At 39.1% G+C, this 23,253-nt stretch overlaps 2 protein-coding genes across 3 annotated transcripts in view; both read right to left on the reverse strand.

Annotated features, from left to right (window-relative positions):
* Positions 1–23,253, reverse strand: part of BBS4 (Bardet-Biedl syndrome 4) — a 393,503-nt gene that overhangs the window by 68,790 nt on the left and 301,460 nt on the right. The window lies entirely within an intron of this gene.
* The window catches only part of ARIH1 (ariadne RBR E3 ubiquitin protein ligase 1), a 110,251-nt gene continuing 101,389 nt past the window's right edge, over positions 14,392–23,253 (reverse strand). Inside the window, 2 exon segments of the mRNA XM_010385300.2 lie at positions 14,392–14,970; positions 16,054–16,314. Of these exon segments, the coding sequence (XP_010383602.2) occupies positions 14,854–14,970; positions 16,054–16,314 (378 nt within the window). The 3' untranslated portion in view covers positions 14,392–14,853.

Genomic DNA, 23,253 nt, shown 5'->3' on the forward strand with positions numbered 1-23,253 from the left:
CTCCTCTTACGAATCGCGATGCCCAATGTTTGATTCCTCAACATGAAGCTCTTTCTCCCAAAGTGACAAATGCTAGTGTTTGAGACAGTACGTAGGACAACTTAGGGGAGTTTGGAGACTTGGAGAATTTAGTCCTCAACCACACACCAAAACAAACACACCAAATACCCTCTTCCCTTCCCTAGCCTTTTGCACTATAATGTGTTCATAGTACTTTTACAGTTAACAAAGATTTTTAAGGACGTGAATAAAGAACCCATGAAATTTTTTCTGAACCTGTTTATCTGCAGAACTGTGGGACTGAATTATTTCTAAGGTCCATCAGAACTTGTAATACTTTATTGCTTTAAAATTAATTCCCATGGAATAATGGCTTTCAGAAAATACTATTTTAATATTAGAAGCAGTTTGATGTGTCTGTACATCTAGACCTGAACGTGTGCCTATTAAAATTAAAAATAGGTGCTTGGTTCGAGTCTGGATAAACTATAGGGATGCCTTAAAAATAAGTAAATGCCTCTTTTTTTAATATTAGAGGCTGACAACATTTTTTTTTTTTCTCTGTGAGAGTCGACGAAGGGTTTTGTTACAGCATGTGCATGAAGGCTATGAAAAAGATCTGTGGGAGTACATTGAGGACTGAGAATGGCCCTGCACAAAATGAACTCTGAAAACTTTACCATCTAGAGTTCTCATGCAATTAAAACAAAACAAACACAAACAAGGAGGCAGTAAGCCTATTCCGACACCACTGGTACTGTAGTACCAGAATTGTTTTGTTAACGGAAAGTTTAAGTAAATCATATTGTAATAAAAAAGGTAAATAAACCATTGTACAACAGTATTCTAGGCCGCCAACAAAAGTGTGATAGACACACTAAAAGCCCTCCAACTTTAACTTGTAACGTAGCTTCATTCTCAAAGCTGACTCCTTTTTTCTTTTTCTTTTTCCTTTTCCTGAGTGTAGTACAGTTAAAATTTCAAACAGCTCCTTGACACTGCTTTTCATGTTCAAACCAGCCATTTTGTTGTACTTTGGTAAAGGACCTCTTCCCCTTCCTCCCCTACACATACAGATACACCCACACACAGACTGACTCTCTTTCTCTCATACCCCAAGGTCATGAGTGAATGATGCTTAGTTCCTTGTAAAGAAAATCTTGGGATGGGGAAGGGGTAGGCAGCAAGAGGATTCAACAAACAAAAAACATAAAAACTTTGTATTATGACTTTTAAAACAAGAGGACAACACAGTATTTTTCAAAATTATATATAGCACATATGCATGGACAAAGCAAGCGTGGCACGTGTTTGCATAATGTTTAATTACAAAAAAAAATTTATTCTTTAAAAATCTTCAAGATTATGTCTATTTGCTGTGCATTTTCTTTCAGTTTGCTTATCTTTCCCGGGTTGGGGTTGGGACGAAGGTGTGTTGGTTGAGCACCTCTGAAAGACCTATCCAGAGCTCTTTCACTTTCCTGAGGTTACTTTGCCCTTTCTGGTGTTGGTATGTCTGTTGCTGACCATGGGCCTCATGCCTTGAATTCCTGCTCTTGATCAGGACAAGGGAGGTCAAGCTCTGAATAAATGCCATGACCTGATTAAGGGCTACAGCAGCGAGTTTTGTTGCTATAGTTCATGAATTAACCTGTTCCCAACCTAATCCCCCTCCATGGCATCGTGCCTCTACCCAAGCCTTTGTGTGCCCGTGTTATGCACACAGCTGTAGGCTTAAGTTCCCTGTCACATCCAATGGAAGCATTTAAAAATTTCTTTTACTTTTCGGTTTTCCCTTAATTGCTGCTTTGAGCCTTTTCAGATTTTAGTTATGGCTCGTCTGTCACCCCTTCTCTACATTAGGGTGTCAAACAAAATGTTTTGCTTTAAATATAAATAGCCATTCATTTAGTCTCAGATTGTGAATTTAAAAAGGCGGATACTGAAATTGCTTGTGTGTGTTGCTGTGGGTTCGGTTTGAAGGCAAACACCCCTAGAACATGATATTCCCATCTAGTGCATTTAAATAGAAATCACTGAGTTTGCTGCTTTTTTGTTGTCAGCACATAGGAAAATTAATAATACATTTTAGCTGTGATGTCCATTTTTATGAAATTTGCTAAGAGCTATGTTAAAAGTAAAGGATGGTGGTGGTTTTATTAACTATATACATGTTTAGGCCATTCTGGCTGTGGTATTTTTCAATAGGTCAGCATCCGTAAATCTGTCAGTTTTATACAGGAGTACAGAGTGAGCTAGGCAACTAGGTTAAGAGGTCTAAATATGAAATACCAGTTGAGGCTGAGGACCTCTTCGTATTCCTTTAAATGTCTTGTGCCTAGGGAGTGTTTAACATTTGTGAGGCAGCTTTGTCTCCTCTTACATTGTACATCCTATTACTCCATTGGGAAGTAGGTTCACTTTCCTCTGGCCTTTTGCCTAAGTTAGGCTTTGCTGAATTAACCCTACTTTTCCTTTTAGAAAAGGTTGTTACAGGAGATGTACTGGCAACTGTTCTTTTCCCATTAAAAATCAGTGAATGTTTGCTGAGTATAAATGCTGCTTCCTTAAACCACTTGTCGCTTTAGGATCAACTTTACCTGTACCTTTTCTCCTTTCCTCCCTTGCCACCTCAGGTGCAAATCTGAATTCAGTGTCTGCTTCCTCCATATTCTCGTCTCCCTCCCCTCTTCCATATGACATTATTCATATGACATTATTTTACTTCAAATGACATTATCAATCTTAAAAAGACATACATTAAAACTAAGGAGATTTTTTAAAAGAAAGCCTAAGTTCCTTTCCCTGGTAACTTTGAAAAGCAGTCAGAGTTGCTAGATAGATGTATGTGGCTCCTTTAAAACAAAGGGCTAATATCCAGAATCTACAAAGAACTCAAACAAATATACAAGAAAAAAACAAACAACCCCATCAAAAAGTGGGCAAGGATATGGAGCAAAAAAACAGACATTTCAAAAGAAGACATTCATACAGCCAACAGACACATGAAAAAATGCTCATATCACTCGCCATCAGAGAAATGCAAATCAAAACAACAATGAGATACCATCTCACACGAGTTAGAATGGCAACATTAAAAAATCAGGGAAAACACAGTTGTTGGAGAGGATGTGGAGAAATAGGAACACTTTACACTGTTTGGGGGATTGTAAAACTAGTTCAACCATTATGGAAAACAGTATGGCATCCTCAAGGTCTAGAACTAGATGTACCATATGACCCAGCATCCCACTACTGGGTATATACCCAAGGAATAAATTATTCTACTACAAAGACACATCACACGTATGTTATATGCAGCACTATTCACAATAGCACAAACTGTGAATCAACCCAAATGTCCATCTGTGACAGACTGGATTGAAGAAAATGTGGCACAATTATACACCATGGAATACTAGCAGCTATAAAAAAGGATGAGTTTGCGCCTTTGTAGGGACGTGGATGCAGCTGGAAACCATCATTTCTTAGCAAAACTATCACAAGAAGAGAAAAACCAAACACCGCATGTTCTCACTCTAGGTGGGAACTGAACAATGAGAATTCACGGTGACTCAGAAGGGGAACATCACACACTGGGGCCTATCATGGGTGATGGGGAGGGATGGAGGGATTGCATTGGGGAGTTATACATGATATAAATGATGATGATGGGTGCTACGAGTTGAGGGTGCAGCCACACCAACTTGCACAAATATACATATTAACAACCTGCATGTTATGCACATGTACCCTATAACTTAAGTAAAAAAAAAAAAGAATTGTAAGGAGGCATAAGAATGTAAGTTTTTACCTACATTAAGAGGTTAAAATATGTATATTTTGTTTAAAGCTTAATCAAGTTTAAATGTTAATCGGAAAGAAAATTCTATGTGAAACGTGGCTAAAGAGGTATCAGTCCAGCTTCTGTAACGGACATTAAAATAAAAGTATAACAAAAAAAATGCTTTGTGTATGTGTGGTGTTTAAGAAAAAAGTCTTACCAGTTAACTTTGCAGTACCTAGGTTTGAGTGTGATAAATCCATGTGTTCCTGTTGCAACAAATACCCCAAAATTGTGTGTGCCACGATCCATAATACGCGCTTCACCCGGTTAGGAACAGAGCTTTTCTTAGATGCCTTGCTCAGGTTTCGTGTGGCATATACCTGAGGGATATGCAGTTGTGTGGGCATGCATTCCCTAATTTGTATGATCAAGATGAACTGGCCCTTTTCTACTTCCAAGCTTTCAACAGATACCACCATATATGATGGAATTCCCATAGTGAATTGCTTATGTTGTTAGTAGATTCAGTGCACCCAGCTGGGATAGGCAAACCGTATTATGACAGCTTCCCTGTTTCACCTACGTAAGTCGTCTTATCTGAGGGCTCTATTCACAGTAAGCACCAGCGTCTCCATGTCTTGAGGTCAGTTTTTCTTTTGAAAAGTGCATGCTTCATTTGAACAATCAGCAGCAGATGGACTTTCAGTGATTTAAAATAAAATTTTGATCCAAAGCTCAGGACACAAAAACCACAGTGGTAAAATTGAGTAGCATATAATATCATCAGACTAAATTATCTGTAATTTTCCACAACCCAGATTGTATGTGTTTTACGTGTGTTTAAATAAATATATTAGATACACATGTGTATACATACACACATATACAACAGATCCAAGACTGGCTGCCTTCATTTAAAATGGTTGAATTTGCAGTGTAATAAAGTGGTTCAACCAGGATTGGGAACTGAAATTTAGTAGAAGAGAGAAAAGGAGTTAATGTAACAAATTCTTTTAGCTACAAACCCTGGTAATAGAGCACTTAGGTGATGGGATGGGGTGGGTTGGTGAGACAATCAGATTGGTAAATTGATTAAATGCTCCTAACCCTGTAATTTTGTGCATAGAGCACCCTGTGCTGTGGAAAACTGTGCGAGATTCATGTAACGGACTGTTCAGGTTGCCCAGAGGGAAAGAGCATTCCTAATTCTAATAAAATAAACTTTTTTTTTGTTATTCCATTAGTTACTTATGTTTATTTTTATAGTTAAAAAATGACTAAAGGTGGCTAATAGCCACCTGTATTATGTGCCTTATTCACTGTTCCCACTTAATATAAAATGTCTAAATTGGCAGTTCCTGGGGAACGTGCATTGAGCCCATTCCCCCAACAGTGAATTGTAAGGAGCTTTCGTAGCATTTCTGAACGCTTTCAATTTCTGCACAAAATGAATTTAAGTGTTGCGGGTGAACAGTGATACAAAAATGCTCAATAGCTCTTTGCCACTTTTTTAAAGAAAATACTTTGAGTCATTCTTAGCTAACCTCAAAACTCCTTCACATTACTTTCATTTTAGCTCACTCTTAAAGGTGGTACTGTTATATAGGGATGAAGGGAGAGTTTTCTGAAACCAGGTCCCAAAGTTGAAGATAGTTTTTCGTTGATTCTCTGGCCAAGTCCAGGTTTTAGGACAATTTAATTTACTCTTACTTGAATCTGTAATTATGGGAGTTGATCACTTTTCCTCTTCAAAGCACTTCAACTTACTGTCTAAAACAAGTGGAAAAGAAATTGCCCTTTTTTATAAAGGACGAAGATAAGGCTCACTGAGGTTAAATAACTCATCCAATTTTTCATTTCCTTCCACCTGAAACTTAACATCATACTACCTCTTTGTATCATAGTTTTGTTTATCGGTCCATATGCCTAGTATTCTGTCCAGGGAAGTAGTTTGTGAACCGATATTGGTTGTACTTTAAACCACGTTAAAGACTATTACAAATGCCTATCATTGCTACTGTTAGAGGTTGCTCTATACTATCTCTGATCTTTCATTCGTTGTTGCAGTTTGCAACTAATGTGGCCCTGTGTTTTGCCTCATTGTTAGAAACCATCCATGGATAGAAGAGTAGCCCTTTTCAGCTTGCAGATTAAGGTAGGCAGTCCTCATGTGAAGACTGTCACGGTAGTTGAGAATAAATGGTTTAGTATGATTTGTTAAATAGTGCCCAAGTAATTTGCCGTTGGTTTAGTTATTCAAATGGATTTCCATGTAAAGAATTTTGGATAGTCTGTGGGAAATTGTTACAGGATTTGTTTTGTAATTGATAACTGAAAATGCACAGAACATCCATATCCCTTGGATCTCAGCCTTTGAGGCTTTAAAAAGATGATAAGCAGTGAGTTTTATGAGAAAATTCTGGCTCCTTTAGAAACAGGAAAATGTGTGGGTCCCTCAGATTTTTCATATATCTTTGGGGGTAAAGATATATCTTTGGTTATATCTGGTTTGTTTTAAGGGTTTTGCTTCTGTAGTTACCCAAGATCGAATAGCCAACTCAGAAATACTCAGTTGGATATCAGTGAAATAGTGCCTACCATTGGAGTGAACAGACAACTTTTGGGTTTTTAGTTTTTGCTTTTGTGTGGAGTTAAGTCCAGTTTTTAGGGCAACTATTGTTGACCTTTCTCCAGGCAGTAGCATTTAGGATGGAAAAAATAATATGAGATATGTGTGAAAAGCAGTTTTCAGGCTATCATTTATTTAGGGCCACAGATGTGCTTATTTAGGACTATTTTCAGGGTAGGAGCCAGTTAGAATTTGTAAATCAGTCACACATTGATATGTAGCAGCCCTATCAATGCCACAACAACCTTATTACCATAGTAATTCAGAGGTCTCAAGTAATCCAGGAGTCTCAAACTGAAATGTCAACAAGAGCCAAGTAAATATTTTAGAAATAGACTACCCTGGACTATATGGGCTCTGAGAAGAGCCTGTGAAATCTTCTTCATGTGAATTATCTTAATTAAATGTGGGCCAAAGAAAAACCGGCCATGGGCAGTTTATTTTCCAGCTTCTATTAGTCTTGGCTTGCAACAATGCCACTGTTCATCTGGCATTACCTAGACTAGTGATACTTAAATTTGTCTGCGAATTGGAATCACTGAGAAACTTTAAACAATTAATAGTGCCTGAGTCTTACCTTGTGGAGATTATGATTAATGCTTTGGGTAGGCATCAGTATTTTTTGTAAAGCCCTTTCCGCATTCTCACCCCCTAATTCCAGTCAGTGGTTCTCACGTGCAGACTAGGTTGAGATCCGTGATCTGGATTGCCTTCTATAGTTGCAAAAAGAGAATATAGGCGAGCAACTCCAGATCATAAGGGACAAAATGATTCAAGGCAAATTGATGGGCTCAGAATAGGGCCTCACTGGAGGCCCTAGTTGAGTGGGTTTTGTGGAATGGTGCCTCCCAAGGGTCTGGTGTGCAGTGCCCGATTTGTTTTTTTGTCGGTTTTCTGGTAAATGGTCCACCTTGGAGAAAATCACAAAACTAAAAGTCTTACCAAGAAGTGAGAACTGACAGACAGCCATGTTGATTGGCAGTACATTCTCTTGCCAAGGGGGAGAAATCTAGGGAAAATAATAGAGTCTGAGTGAAGGAAGTTGACTGGTTATAAGCAAAACTGTCATTAAAGCTATTTGCATCAAGTCTGCACAATTCCATGAGCACTTAGAGTTCACAAGTTTCCTACTTCTTTTCATTCTTTTGATAATCTTGTATTTTTATTTTAAGTGTGGTATAGTAGTAAGAATATTAACACTTCTCAGCATAGTTTTCCCTTTTGTAAAATGGGAATACTAATAGGAACTGTAATTTGTTGAGTGCTTCTTGCCAGATGCCTTACTTTTGTCTGTATCTTCCAAGCAGCCCTAAAGCAAAATGGGCATTGTTACCCTATTTTTATGAGGAAAGACACTCATACACTACTAACTTACTAAAAAGTTACACACTGAGTGTTTAACAGGGCCATGCTTGTCTGATTCCATATGTTCATTCTGTTATGCTGTTGTCTGTTACGTAGGAGTATTGTGAGGATCAAAGAACATGTGAAAACAAAACCTAGTTACAATAATAAGCACACCAGTGGCTAACTTGGGCCAAAGATAAGGATACAGAGCTGTCTCAAAGATTCCCAAAGGCAGGATGAGATTGAACTGGGAACTAGAAAACCATTTTGGAGCCCTAAAATGGTATTGTCTGCCATCTGTACATCATTCTCTTGCGGCTCTTACTGCTGCTTTTCCTGTCAGTTACCCCATAGCTCTGGGTAGTACCATGTTAACTGTTCCAGACATGTGTAGAGAGAACCAGTCAGATCCATGGGGCAGGATCATCAATACAAGCGTGGATGTTGAGAGCTTAATCAGGAAGGAAAACTTGGAGATCCTAGTTAGCTGGGTTCACATCATGGAAATTGTCTTTGACAAAACTGAAATGCCCTGAAGTTTTAATTTTTTAAATATATGTAATGACTTGGCATATGAAGAAATGTTGGCGACGGATTATTTACGTCAAATGGTTTGTTTCCATCTTCTTTAATTTTATTTTTTATTTTTTTAAGAGACAGTCTTGCTGTGTTGAGCCCAGGACCTGTACCTCGGTTGAAACTTCCGTGGTCAACCAACACCTCTGCACTCAGCTCCTGAGTAGCTGGGATATGGCATGTGCCACTGCTATCTCTAGTAGGTCTTGCTTTTCCCATTCTTCAGCGATACTTATGATGTGTTACAATTTTCATTTGTAATAAGAAAAAAATGAGAAGCTCAAAGAAGATGGGTAGTTTCCCTGAGGTCATCCTGTTAGTAAGTGGCAGAATACATTTAACAAACGCTCGGTAGGTTATTATTGGTCGCACCCACAGTGCAATGCACTGCGGCGTACGCAGGAAACAAAAGGTCTGTTGGTTTGTCTGAAGCTCTCACTTGATTGTCGGCATAATCGCAGGGATCTGCAAGGCCGCTCAACCAGTTAAGATCAGTAGGCAGCTTCTGCTAGTTGAGTCATGTATAAAGTATTTCCCACACTCTATCTGGCTTCTCGTCACCACAAAAGCACCTGCTTAAAACTTATATATAGACTGATTGGGGACTTCCCAACGTAAGATTGCCCTGGAAACTTAATTCTATCGTTGGCTCATTCTCAAAACAAAGCCTCTTTTGGTTGGTGATCGCTAGATACACTGTTGCAGAAGTACTGCAAAGGTACTCCTTTTTTCTGCTCACATTTGAGAGTCACCCATAGCGTTTTAATGAAATTAAGCAAGCCACCCTGTCTCAACCTTTCCAGAAGTTCAACTTACTTACGTTGATCTGATGACATGGGCTTAGTAAAAAATTAAGCTATAGGTTTTTTTTGAGCAGTCTCCCGTGTGACGCGTTCTCACTTCGCCGTTGCCCAGGCTGGGAGTATAATGGCTCTTCACAGGCACAATTCGGGTGGCCTAATTGCCAATGAACTCAGGACTCAAGACATCTTCCATGCCAACTAGCCGCCTGAGTAACGCCTGGGACAGATAGAGTGCGAAGCCACCAGCCCAGCTGACATTGGACTGTATACGATACATAATATCCTGCAAGCAAATCATGATTTAGTCTTATTGCACTGTAAACCCGCTTCACTGATTACTGTTTAAAGGATTTGGCGGTATAGTTGGTACGCTCCCACGTCCTCGCTGCGCTAGCCATGGAGGATATGCACTAGGTTTCTTTCAGAATGAAGAATGGGAGGGTTGATTATAGAAAATAAAAAAATCCAGGCGGGCATGGTGGCTCACACACCTTGGAATCCCGCAAGGTTGTTGGTGGATCCTCCGGGCTAGGCCTGGCGTACACTAAGCGCTCAGGATTCGTTTGGTCGAGACAGCCTGGCAATATAGTGAAACCCCGTTTCTACTAGAAATACAAAAATTAGCAGGGAATGGGGATGCATGCCTGTAATCCCAGCACTCAGAGGCTGAGCAGGAGAATCGCTGAAACCTGGGAGGGTGGAGGTTAACAGTGAGCTAAGAGTACCGCCACTGCACGCAGCACTGGGCGACAGAGAGAGCTGTCTCAAAAAAAATAAAAATAATACAAAACCAACTGTATGTAGACAGTTTTCCCCAAAAGCTTTTTTATCGACTGGAAAACGTTTCTGCCGGGCGCGGTGGACTCAAGCTGTATACCCACTTTGGGAGCCGAGACGGGGCGATTCACGAGGTCAGATTCGAGACCATCTGGCCAAACACGTGACCCCGTCTCTACTAAAAATACAAAAAGCTAGCCGGGCCGAGGTGGCTGTTATGACCGTTGTTAGTGTTCCTCATTCTACTCGGGAGGCTGAGGCAGGAGAATAGGCGTAGAACAGGGAGGCGAGCGAGCTTTGCAGTGTAGCTGAGATCGGCCAGACTTCCACCCAGCCTTGGCGTACAGAGCATAAGTACTCCGTTCAAACAAAAAAAAAAAAAAAAAAAAGCGTTTTTCTATTAGATTCTGCGATTCCTTCTATAGCTAAGATAGGGTTTTTTAAGGCCTATACAGCCAGAGTAGTGCCCATATAAGACCATTCAGTGCCATAAATGCTGTGTATTAGAAATTATGATCTGGGCCTGTGCATGAGGACTCTAAGCTCTTCGGGAGTCGTGGTCAAGTGGGATTCCATGGAGGACTGAGCAAGCAACACACACAGCGGATTTTGTCCTAAGTTTTCTTAGGGATCTTACTCAAAAAGCAACCATTACTTGGAATGTCCCAGCGTTCCTTTTAGAGGGAGACTTCTTTGCTATGTGTACTGCCACCTCTGTATGTCACTCATTTATCTCAGAGGAAGTACAGCATAAAATATAATTTTAAACCCCAAGCATTTGTAGAGCACTCTTGTGGGGCCTTCTTGGGCCAAATAGACAATCCTATGGAAATGCTCTAAAATGTTAAGTTTGCACCTGCTCCAAGTGCATGTTATAATTTGAATTGCTGTCTGTCATGGCTATGAACAAAGATGTTGCTTGTTAATAAATTCCTCCAATACCCAGACTGGGGTTTGTTTCATATCTACTAGGGAAAGCATAAAGGAGTTTCTAATAGGAAGAATGGTCTGAGTGTCTACCTGCGTTGGAAAAGATGTCGTATTCTGCTGTGGATAGGAAAATGATTGTATCCAAAATCCTAGTACTAATTTGGAGTGTTGTAAAGGTCAGGAAAGGATCGTAGAGAATGGATTAATGAAAGGTGAAATGTTCTCCATGTCTTTTGAATAATAATTTTTACTCCATTTTGAACGTGTTGCAATTAAAGTAGGTTAAGTGCTAGTACTAAGGAAATCCAATGTACAAGCCAGTGCCTTACAATGGTCAAATGGTTGCTAACTACCGATGGAAATAGATGACTGTTGTTTCCACAAAATTGCGTTTTAAGATTGATAAATGCTATGCTGGGGCACACTGGATTGGTGCCTTTAAGATAAAATTCCAGAATCAAGGGGGTCTGAATAGATTGAGCCCCAAAAATGTCACTGAAGCAAACTGATGAGTAGGCCATATAGAGTCGGAGAGACAAACACTCCTGGAATAGGAATCCACTGCTCAACTTTATTTAACTGATATGTAGAAATTAAATATTATTCAAAAATGCACACATCTTAGTGTTAAGTTGAAGTTTGACAATTTTATACGTCTGTGTATAATTACCAAAGGAGACATAAAACTTACAAGTAAACCAGAAGTTCTCAAATACCTTTAAATCACCCCTGAGCTCCTCCCATTCCAGTATCACTTCCTGATGTTTTATCACTAAGATTTGTTTTACCTGCTTTTGGTTACATTAAGTGGAATCATAGAATAAGGTATCCTTGACTCTGGGTCTTCCACTGATAGCTTTAAAGACATCCATATGTATGATATCAGGACATTGTTCTCTATTGAGCTGAGTAGTATTTATTCTATAAATATACCACAATTTGTTATTCCATTCTCCTAGGAAGGACTTTTAGGTTGTTTCAAGTTTGAGTGGGGCAATATGAAGACTAAGGATGCTATCGATTTTCTTACACCAGCCGTTTTGTTTTTGTTTTCTTGTGATATACGTTTTCATTTCCTGTGGAGTAAATAAGAGTAGAAATTACTGGTTCATATGGTAAGTGAAGTTATTATAGAATCGCCCTCTTGTCTCCAAAGTGGTTTACCATTTTTGTCTCCATCAGTCATGTATGCAGAGTACCCAGCACTTGGGGAGGCTTGAGACGGGCGAATCACGAGGTCAGGGAGATCCATACCATCCTGGCTAACACGGGAAACCCCGTCTTACTAAAAAATACGAAAACTAGCGCGGCGACGGGGCGGGCGCCTGGAGTCCCAGCTACTCAGGAGGTGAGGCAGAGATGCGTAAACCCGGGAGGCGGACTTGCAGTGAGACCGTAGATGCCGGCCACGGCAACTCCAGCCTGGGCCAGAACAGAGCGAGGACCACCTCCCCCCCCCCCAAAAAAAAAAAAAAAAAAAAAAAAAAAGAAGGTTTACAGTTGCTTACATGGTCTGTCAACATTGTAACATTGTCAGGTTTTTTTAAATTAGCGCATTTCGGCGTATATTAAATAAACTGATTTTAATTACCATACATTTCCAGATGATTAGTAGGATGTTGAGCACTTTTCGTATGCTATTTTTCATTTGTATATCCGTTTCTGAATGTCTTTCATGGTCTTTTTTTTTTTTTCTCATTTAAGTTGGTGTCCTTTTTATTGTAGGTATTAGTTGTATTGTGGATATAATACTTTGATGGATAGATCACGCTAGAATGTTTTTTTAAAGACTCTGTATTGCACTTATTGGATTTTGATGAACAAATTGTTTGATAAAATCCACTTTAGTCGTTTTTTTGTATTTATGGTTTTATGACCCAAAGTCAAAATATTTTCTTCTAGAAGTTTTATGGTTTGAAATTTTATGTTTAGGTCTGTGATCCATCTCAAATTAATTTTTGTGAACAGAATGAGGTTTGATTTTTTTCCAACATGGATATACAGTTGTTCCAGCAACATTTACTTAAAAAGACTTTACCCATGAAATTGACTTGGTACCTTGGTTAAAAATTGATCACATATGTGTGTGTATTTCTACGTTTTCTGTTCTGATCCATTAATCTATTTGTGTATCCTTACATCAGTACCACACTTTGGATTACTGAAGCTTTTCTAGTAAGTCTTTAAATTAGTAAATCCTTCCGTTTTTTATTTTTCAAGATTGCTTTGGTTATTCTTGATTCTTTGGATTGTCATAAAAGTTTTAGAATTAGCTCTCTTGTTTCTCAAAACTGTAGCTGTCTGGGTGAGCGTGTTCATGCCAGTGCATTCCAGGCTTGGTGACAGCAAGACCCTGTCTTTAAAAAAATAATAGGCCAGGCCGGTGGCCAAGCCGTAATCCCGAACTTTGGGAGGCCGGAGGCGGGGATCATGACGGTCAGGAGTCGAGACCAATCCGGTACGAACGGTGAACCCCGCTTACTACAAAAATAAAAAAAATAGCTGGGCGAATGGTGGCAGCGTCGTAGTCCATCACTCTAGAGGCGTGAGACAGGAGAATGCGTGAACCGGGCGAGGCAGAGTTGCAGTGAGCTGAGTTCGGGCCACTGCACTCAGCCTGGGCAACAAGCAAGGACTCCGTCTAAAAAATAATAAAATAAATAAAAAATAACTGAGTAGAATCCTTGATATGGGGTTTTGTTGAGATCTATAGGTCAATTTTAGAATGAACATTTAATAGTATTGAGTCAAACGAGCCTGGAAACAATATAGGTCTTGTCATTTAGGTATAAATTTTTTTGCTCAGCAATGTTTGTAGCTTCCCTTGCATAAGCTTGCATATCTTACATTAGACTTTTTCTTAAGCATTTGGTTTTTAAAATATTTTTAATTTTTTTTTCTTTTTTGAGATGGAGTTTTGCTCTTGTTGGCCACCACGCCTGGCTAATTTTCATTTTTAGGTTGTTTGTTGCTAGTATCTAGAAATACAATTGATTTTTTGTTTGTTTGTTTAGAGATGGGTCTCACTAGTTGCCGTTGGTCTCAACTAGCCTGAGCTCAGGGATTTCCATGCTCAGCACCCAGTAGCTGGGACTTTAGGCATGTGCCAGTGCGCCTGGCTGATTTTTGTAGGTTGATCTTGAATCGTGCCACCTTGCTAAATTCATTTATTCTAGAAATAGTTCTTGTAGATTCCATACAGTTTTATATTAATATAACGACAAAACAGTTTGTAGTTTGCACAATAATGCTTCGCGCACTGGGCTAAATATGCTAGTGCCAAGTTTTAACGTGTGGTGAGAGCCACACCTTGCCTTGTTTCTCTCATCTTAGGGATAAAGAGTTTAACATTCATACTAAGTAGTAATGTAAATGTAATTTTTCACAGAACGCCCACAGAGTTCATTTTCTATTTTCTAATTCGGTGAGATTTTATTAGGAAGGGTTGCTAAATTTGTGAGCTGTGTTTTTAGCTTATAATAGATTATTATGGTATTCTCTTTTTTGGTTTGTAATGATGTATAGCGTAGGGGTTTGCACATCTTGAAAAATCAACTCCTAGGACAAGTATCTCCTTAGATATATATATATACACACAAAAAATCTAATAAAAACTCTAAAAAGTAAGTTCCCATAGCTCATTTGTGAATAGCCATGACCCATACATAGGATTCCAGGCTAAGACCAACATCCAATTCTCACTCTCATCCTAAAAGCCACTTGGCCTTTCTGGGTTCTTTCTTCCTTGCAAGGTAGCAACTAAATAATTGAACAGAAGCAGAATTAGCCAGTAGAATAAGTGGTTGAATTCCTCCTCTATGTATGCTTCACCAGTACTACTACCTGCAATTTAGTGCCCAACGGACAGAAGCAATTTGTGAGAAACATGGCAGCAGCTCAGTTGGTGGATATGCTAAGCCTAGTTTCACTATCACTGAACTTGACCACTAAGGCACACTAGACCATCACTGGCAGAAAGTTTTATTCAACAGCTTAAAAAAAAATTACCTGTACTTGTCTTGTACTTTCTGCTTTATATCCTGCAGAGAATCTTGGGAAATATCTCGTTCAAGGTAGCCCGAGAGCACCTCTGTGGCATTCTCTAGATCTGCTTGGTTATTCTGTAAGAAGAATAAAAGTAAATTTTGGCTTCAAAATAAAGCTAAAAGATAAACCATTTTCACTGTTTTGTTGACTACAGACTGCTCTCAACACTGATTCTGTAACTTTCATAGGTGGTTTAACTGCACCTGTAAAGCTCTAGGGCTTTCATCTCTAATAACTTGTTTGTTCTTTTCCAGAACAATATTTTAAATGTTAAAAGAATTGAAGATTTCACCCATTACTTTTGGAAGAATACTGAAGACTATTTGAAAGGATTTAAAATGTCTCTTGGAATTTTCTCATTCTGAGAGCTGCTCTTTGCTAAAAACTCAAAGGGAAACGAGAAAAAATAGAAACCTATTATTGCTTACATCTGGCTATACTTATTTCTTATAAGAGAACACTGTACAGAAGATTCAAATTGTATCATCCTTTACTATGATGGCTAGTTCTGTACCGGTTACCCAAATGAAGTCCCATCTGCTAGTCAGGCTTATTGTCTAGTCATATATAGATATCCATGTTTTATGCATCAATTTTAAATGAGCATCTTTACTTGAGAAAACCTTACTGCTAAAAGCTGGCTTTTTAGTCATTACTTCTCTACTAAAGACAACCATAACCACCACATTAATTTCTAATATTGCAGGGTTAGTTTAGCCTGAATAAAGGTTTTTATTGAGAACTTATGAGTTCAAGGTGCTATATAGCAATTAACACAAATTGTCTCACTTAAACACAAATTGTCTCACTTAAACCTCATAACAACCTAGAAAGGTATTATCCTCACTTTAAAATGGAGAAATAAGAGGTTAAGTAATTTGCTCCAAATTAACAGAACTAAAATACAATAAAGTAAAGATTAAAATCTAGGGCTGACTCCAGAATCTGCGTACCTAATCACTAGCTGGCTAAACAACATCGATCTGAATATAATTTAGGACAGAAATAGAAACTTCTTGTATCTTTGTAATAAATAATTCGTCTATCTACATTTTCTGAATAAACAAGAACCCTGAAAACTCTGTATCTTATATATGAAAGATCAGGTAGTCCTATGATACAAGGTGGGCTTTTTCCTCACCCAGAACTATTCCTACCTCAAAGATAATGGACTGGTTATTCTTTTTGAGGTAGAAAGCGAAGACATAAGTGTACATGAGTGTGGCACGACACTGGCAGAGGACATCAACTGCTTTCTTCAGGAACTGCACCTCAATCCAGGACATGTTGTGCTGTTGCATCTCCTCCATTTTCTGTTTCACCTGAGCATATAGTTTGTGCTCAAAGCGCAGACTCTGCATGTGGTTCATATAGCGATTACACTAGAACAGGTACCTCTGCAGGGCTGCCCTAGATCGCTGTCCCATTAAGAAAAATTGGGTGATATAATTATACATGTAAACTGTACACAAAAGCTGATTATCAAATTAAAACCACAATGAGGTATCACTTCACACCTGTTAGAATGGTTTTTATCAAAAAGATGAAAGGTAAGTCTTGGCAAAGATAAAGAAAGAAGCAAACTCTTGATACATTGTTGATGGGAGTGTAACTTAGTAGAGCCATTATGGAAAATGGTACGGGGAGGTTCCTCAAAAAACTGAAAACAAAACTACCACAGAATCCAGCAATACCACTACTGTGTATATATGAAAAGGAACTGAAATCAGTATGTCAAAGGGATCTCTGTACTCTCACATTCACTGCAGCATTATTCACAATAGCCAACACATGGAATCCACCTAAGTGTCTATCAATGGATGAAGAGAGAAAGAAAACGTCATACATGTACACACACACAGGAGTACTCAGCCTCCAAAAAGGAATTCTGTTATTTGTGACAACATGGATGAATCCGGAGGACATTACACTAAGTGAAATAAGCCAGGCACAGAAAAGAAATACTACATGATCTCGCTTATACGTAGAAACTAAAAAAGTTGAACTCATAGACATACAGAGTATAATGATGGTTACCAGAGGCTTAGGGGGATAAAGGGGTAGGAAGGGAGGGAGTTGGTGACCAAACAGTTTCAGATAGACTGGATGAATAAGTTTTTAGATTTATTGCATAGCAGGGTGAATACAGTCAATAATAATATATTTCAAAATAAGTATCATTTCAAATGTCTCACCATAAAAATGCTAAGGCAAGGCAATACAATAATTAGTGTGATTTAATCATTCCATTGTTTACATATTTCAACACATTCCACTGTACTCCATAGATATGTATAATTATGATTTGTCCATTAAAAATATGGACAATTTAAAAAGCTGATTTACTGATGAAACAGTACTGTGATCTAGGCTAAAATCAGGAATAGACATCTATTGCTACTTTCGTTATTTAATACTCTTGAAAAATGTCCTATTAATTGTACTTTCTAATTCCAGTATCCACAAGCCACACGTGACTACTTAAAATTCAATTTAAGAAACTAAAAATTCAGTTCCTCATTGCTCAATAATCACATGTGGTTAGTGACTACCAAATTAGACACTGGTGATAAAGAACATTTACATCATTACAAAAATGTTCTATTGGATGGCACTGTTCTACAGTATGCAACAAGATGTAAAACAAGCAAAAAGCAGAGATATTTTTAAGTAGAAAACCACAGAGACAACTAGATACCATGTAACTCCTGATACAATAGAAAGTATAATCAATTAAGTATTCTGGGTTGCCCCCAACCACGGAATCTGAATTTGATCAAGTTTCTTGAATTAATCACCCGTTGCAGAAAATACAGGGATAGAAGAACCTATTAAATGACACCATGCAGTTGCAACCAGCAAAATCCATAATGTAGGAAACTCTACAGGACAACATGATCTAGTTTCTTCAACAAAGAAAAAAAAGCAAGGAGGGGGGAAGAGAAGGAACAACAGGTAGAGGAGACTCTAGAGATATCAATTAAATCCAAACTGTGGACCTATGTGGATCCCAATTTGAACCACTATAAAAGAAAATTTAAGAAAGGCCAGGTGCGGTGGCTCAAGGTTGTCATCCCAGCACTTTGGGAGGCTGAGGCGGGTGGACTGCCTAAACTCAGGAGTTTGAGCCAGCCTGGGCAACAACACGGTGAAACCCTGTATCTACTAAAATACAAAAAATTAGCCGGGCGTGGTGGTATGTCCCTGTAATCCCAGCTACTTGGGAGGTTGAGGCAAGAAAATTGCTAGAACCCGGGAGGTGGAGGTTGCAATGAGCCAAAATCGTGCCACTGCACTCCAGCCTTGGTGACAGAATGAGACTTCGCCTCTAAGAAAAAAAAAAAAAGCAAAATTTAAGATAATTGGGGATATCTGAACAACAGACAGTTGATACCAACAGAGTATTGCTTTAAAACCAACAGTTGACCACTGAACAATACAGGATTAAACTGTGAGTCCACTTATATGTGGATTTTTTTCAATAAATATATTGAAATTTTTTTTGGAGGTTTGCAACAATTTGAAAACACTTGCGGACAAACCAAAATTAAGAAAAAGAGTTGTCATGAATGCATAAAACATATGTAGTCTATCTTATCATTTACTAACATAAAATATACATAAATCTATTAATAAAAAGTTGAGATCTATCAAAACTTATGCACACAAACTCTTACAGACTGTATAAGGTACCATTCACAGTTGAGAGAAATGTAAACAAATGTAAAGATGCACATGGTACTCTGGAAAGGACTGTCAATGCTATCAAAGAGAACCCCAACAGAACATCATGGAAGTCTGGAAGGAGTGCACCATTGAAGACGTCATCGTTGTTATAGAAAAAACCATGGTATCATCAAGCCTGAAACAATAAACTCCTGGTAGAGAAAACTGTGTCCAGATGTTGCCCATGACTTCACAGGATCTACAACAAAGCCCATCAAGGAAATCATGAAAGAGACTGTGGATATGGCAAAAAAAAAAAAAAAAAAAAAAAGGTGGGAGGTGAGGGGTTAGCTAACAGACACCACACCAGAGGAATTAAAAGACCACTTCATGGAGATGAGCTGCTTCCAAACCAGTGCCAGATAATGAGGAAGAAGACGCTAAAGAAGCAGTGTCAGGAAATAAATTGACATTAGACCATTCGGCAGAAGGGTTCTGATTACTTAAGACTGCTTTGAATTTCTTTTATGAATGGACCCTTCTATTATACCAGCATTGAAACTAAAGCAAATGGAAGGAGGATTGTTACCATACAGAAACATTTTTAGAGAAACGAAAATGCAAAACAGATAAGGTTTTTCTCTAAAGTTACACCAAGTGTGCCTGCATCTCCTGAATCCCGTTCAACTTCCTCTACCTCTGCCACTTGAGAAAGCAAAACCAAGCCCTCCTGTATTTTCCTCCTCAGCCTACTCAACATGAAGACCTTTATGATGATCCACTTTATTTTTTTTTTTTGAGATGGAGTCTTGCTCTGTAGCCCAGGCTAGAGTGCAACGGCGCGACCTCGGTTCACTGCAACCTCCGCCTCCTGGATTCAAGCAATTCTCCTGCCTCAGCTTCCCGAGTAGCTGGTATTACAGGCGCCTGCTACCACGCCCAGCTAAGTTTTGTATTTTTAGTAGAGATAGGGTTTCACCATGTTGGCCAGGCTGGTCTCAAACTGCCGACCTGACGCGATCTGCCCGACTCAGCCTCCCAAAGTGTTCCGATTACAGGTGTGAGCCACCGGGCCCAGCTGATCCACTTCTTCTTAATAAAAAGTAAACATTTTCTCTTCTTCACAATATTTTAAAGTAAGTTTTTCCTAGCATACTTCATTGTTCAGAACACAGTATAGGCCAGGCACAGTGGCTCATGCCTGTAAACCCAGCACTCTGGGAGGCCAAGAAGGGTGGATCACCTGAGGTCAGGAGTTCGAGACCAGCCTGACCAACACGGTGAAACCCCGTCTCTACTAAAAATAAAAAGAATTAGCCAGGCGTGGTGCTGCATGCTTGTAATCCCAGCTACTCAGGAGGCTGAGGCAGGAGAAGCGCTTGAACCCGGGAGGTAGAGGTTGCAGTGAGCCGAGATCTGCCACTGCACTCCAGCCTGAGTAACAAGAGTGAAGCTCCAGCTCCAAAAAAAAAAAAAAAAAAAAAAAAGCACACAGTATAAAAAAACATGTAACATACAAAACAGTGTTAACTGACTGTTACCGGTAAGGCTTCTGGTCAACAGTAGGCTATTAAAACAGGTAAGTTTTGGGAAAATCAAAAGTGGTATGTAGATTTTCCATTGTGGGGGTAGGACGGATTAGTGTCCCTAACCCCTGCATTGTTCAAGAGTCAACTGTAATGGTATTACAGTTATGTAAAAAGAGTCTGTCTTTAGAGGTACATAAAATATATTGTTATCAAAGTAACAATGTATCTAGTTTAGATTTTGTATTATTACATTGTAAAAATTATTCATATAAGGCCTCTACCATTATACCATAAATCTCTAGAGGGAACAGACTTTTAAAAAGGTAAAGTATTTCCAATACCTGATTTGCAGAAAACGATTAATAAATGCTTACTAAATGCAACCACTATCAAAGGGGTTCTTAACACACACACGTTCTTTTCCTTTATCCTTACCTCCTCTTTCTCTCCCATGTTTTAAAGCCTACGTAACAGATACTACTTGGCCCTGTGGTTGGTCCCTTGCTTAGATATACTAATTCTGAGCCACATAATTAGCTAACCACATGATCCAGCATTATACAACAACAAAACACTTCAAAAAACCAACGCAAGTTGGCGGGGGGGTGGTGCACACCTCAAGTTGCCTCTAGTTCCTGCTAATGGGGAGGCTGAAGCAGGAGGATCACTTGGGCCCAGTAGTTTAAGGCTACAGTGAGCTATGATTATGCCAACACACTCCAGGCTGAGTTACAGAGCGAGACCCTCACCTCAAGGAAAAAACAAAACAAAACCACAGCCATGTTATTTCAAGGTATTTCAGGTAGGTATCAAACCAATGCTTATGAACAGGAAAATTATGCCAATCTGAAAATATGTGGAAAATCTGCTTGGCATTTTATATTCCCCTAAAGTACTAATATTTTCAAGCCTGTCAAATTTCCCAAATGAAATGAAAACCCTCTCTTACCATATTGACATGTATGATGCTATGGGACTTGATTTAATCTAAGAATTCTGAAACTGCTTCTCACTAAAATTCAACATGAAAAAAGAAAACCCATACACCACTAATAAGATTTTTTTTTTTTTTTTTTTTTTGGAGACAGGGTCTTGCTCTGTTGCTCAGGCTAGAGTGCAGTCGCACAACCATGGCACACTGAAGTCTTAACTTCCCAGGCTCAAGTGATCCTCCCACCTCAGCCAGCATGTACTACCACACCTGGCTAATTTTTAATAAATTTTTTGTAGAGACAGGGTCTCAGTTGTTGCCCAGTCTGATCTCAAACTCCCGCGCTCAATCCTCTCGCCTCAGCATCCCAAAGCGCTAGGACTGCAGGCGTGAGCCACTGAGCCTGATCAACACAAATTCTCCAATCAAATGCCAGAATCTGGAATGAGAAATGCAATCAGTGACCTGAAAACAGTTTGGGGAGCAGGGAAAAGCCTACAAACTTGACTGCTTAGAATAGGGGTATGTGAACTCTGGCCTGCATGACAAATCCAGCTGCCACCTGTCTTTGTAAACAAAACTTTCGCTTTCTTTGTTGTTTTTTGTTCTGATATAGGGTCTCTGTCATCCAGGCTGAAGAGTGGTGGCCTGATCATGGCTCACTGCAGGCTGGAACTCCTGAGCTCAAGCAATCCTCCCACCTCAGCTCCTAAATAGCTGAGGCACACACCAGCATGCATGGCTAATTTAAACCCCCCCCCCCTTTTTTTTTTGTAGAGATGAGGGGGTCTCAATATGTTGCTCAGGCTGGTCTTGAACTCCTGGCCTCAAGTGATCCTTGGCCTTGGCCTCCCAAAGCACTAAGATTACAGGTTTGAGCCATCATGCCCAGCCAGTAAATAAAATTTACTCGGAACAGTTATACCTATTCATTTAAGTCTATGGCTGCTTTAGCATTACAAGGGCAGAGGCAGAGTTGAGCAGTCACAACAGAGATTATGTAGTATGCAAAGCTAAAAATATATACCATCTGATTCTTCACAGAAAAAGTTCGCTGACCCTAGAGGACAAGGAGATTCATATATCCACCACTGTCAGCACTGTGGTGCAATATAATGAATCAACAGTTTTCCATAACACAGGTACATCTTTTGCAGGGCAGTCAAGGTACCATGGAGGATCTTTTGAATATGTGCCAACCTTCTAGTAATTGTTCAGACTACAACTCCCAGTAAATGCTAGGCCAGAGCCTGGGAGTAGGGAAAGATGAGGAGGCCAGACAGGCATGCAATGGTGTGATCCTTTCAGGGAGGCGTGGCTCCCAATCAGTTAGTCAACCAACCAACCAACCAATGGAGTGATAGGAAATCTTTTCTTGTACTACCACAGTTACAGAAGATTCTAGTTTAGTCCAACAGATGTGAATAGAAAAATAATCCATTTTAGTATCTAGAATCTAAACATTAGACTCTGGGCTCAAAAGCTATGCACATAACCCACCCTCCCTATAGATCTCAGAAAGGGATTCTACCGGCATCCAAATAAAGACCAGGTGAGGTCAAGGATAACCTACATATATTTTCTTTCTTGATAAACAGCATATCTGTCTAGATAACTTTATCAGGTTAATGGAGGGAAAAAAGGTGTTAAGAACATATATCCATAATACATTCTGGGCAAATCAAGTAATGCATCATAAAAATTAATGTTGGAAATATAGAAATATATAGAAAGTGGGATATGACTTAAGGGACATCATTTAAGAAAGAAAAGAAAATTGGGAGAATAAGTTATCTCATGATATTTAACAGTACAGTAATAATACATTTTTAAAACCCCAACAACAACAGTATCTACCAAATTAACATTTACTTCAGTTTCACTGATTTTGTGGCTCTCTTGGTTTGGCTGTAGAGTTGTGCAAGAGCATAAGAGTTTATAGCTGCTTTTTGTTTATATATATTTAAATAATATCATAATATAATATAAACCAATATTGGAATTTGTAGGGATTTTTTCCCCTGTAAATGGACCCGAACACTGTAAAGGTCTGTGAAACATCATTTATAATTACAAAATATAATTTCCCAGTCATTTTATTATTTATTTATTTATTTATTTAGTGACAGAGTCTCACTCTGGAGTACAGTGGCAAAATCTTGGCTCACTGCAACCTCCACCTCCTGGGTTCAAGTGATTCTCTAGCCTCAGCCTCCTGAGTAGCTGGGATT

Source organism: Rhinopithecus roxellana, chromosome 5 (genome assembly GCF_007565055.1).
Source record: "Rhinopithecus roxellana isolate Shanxi Qingling chromosome 5, ASM756505v1, whole genome shotgun sequence".
Lineage (NCBI taxonomy): Eukaryota > Metazoa > Chordata > Mammalia > Primates > Cercopithecidae > Rhinopithecus > Rhinopithecus roxellana.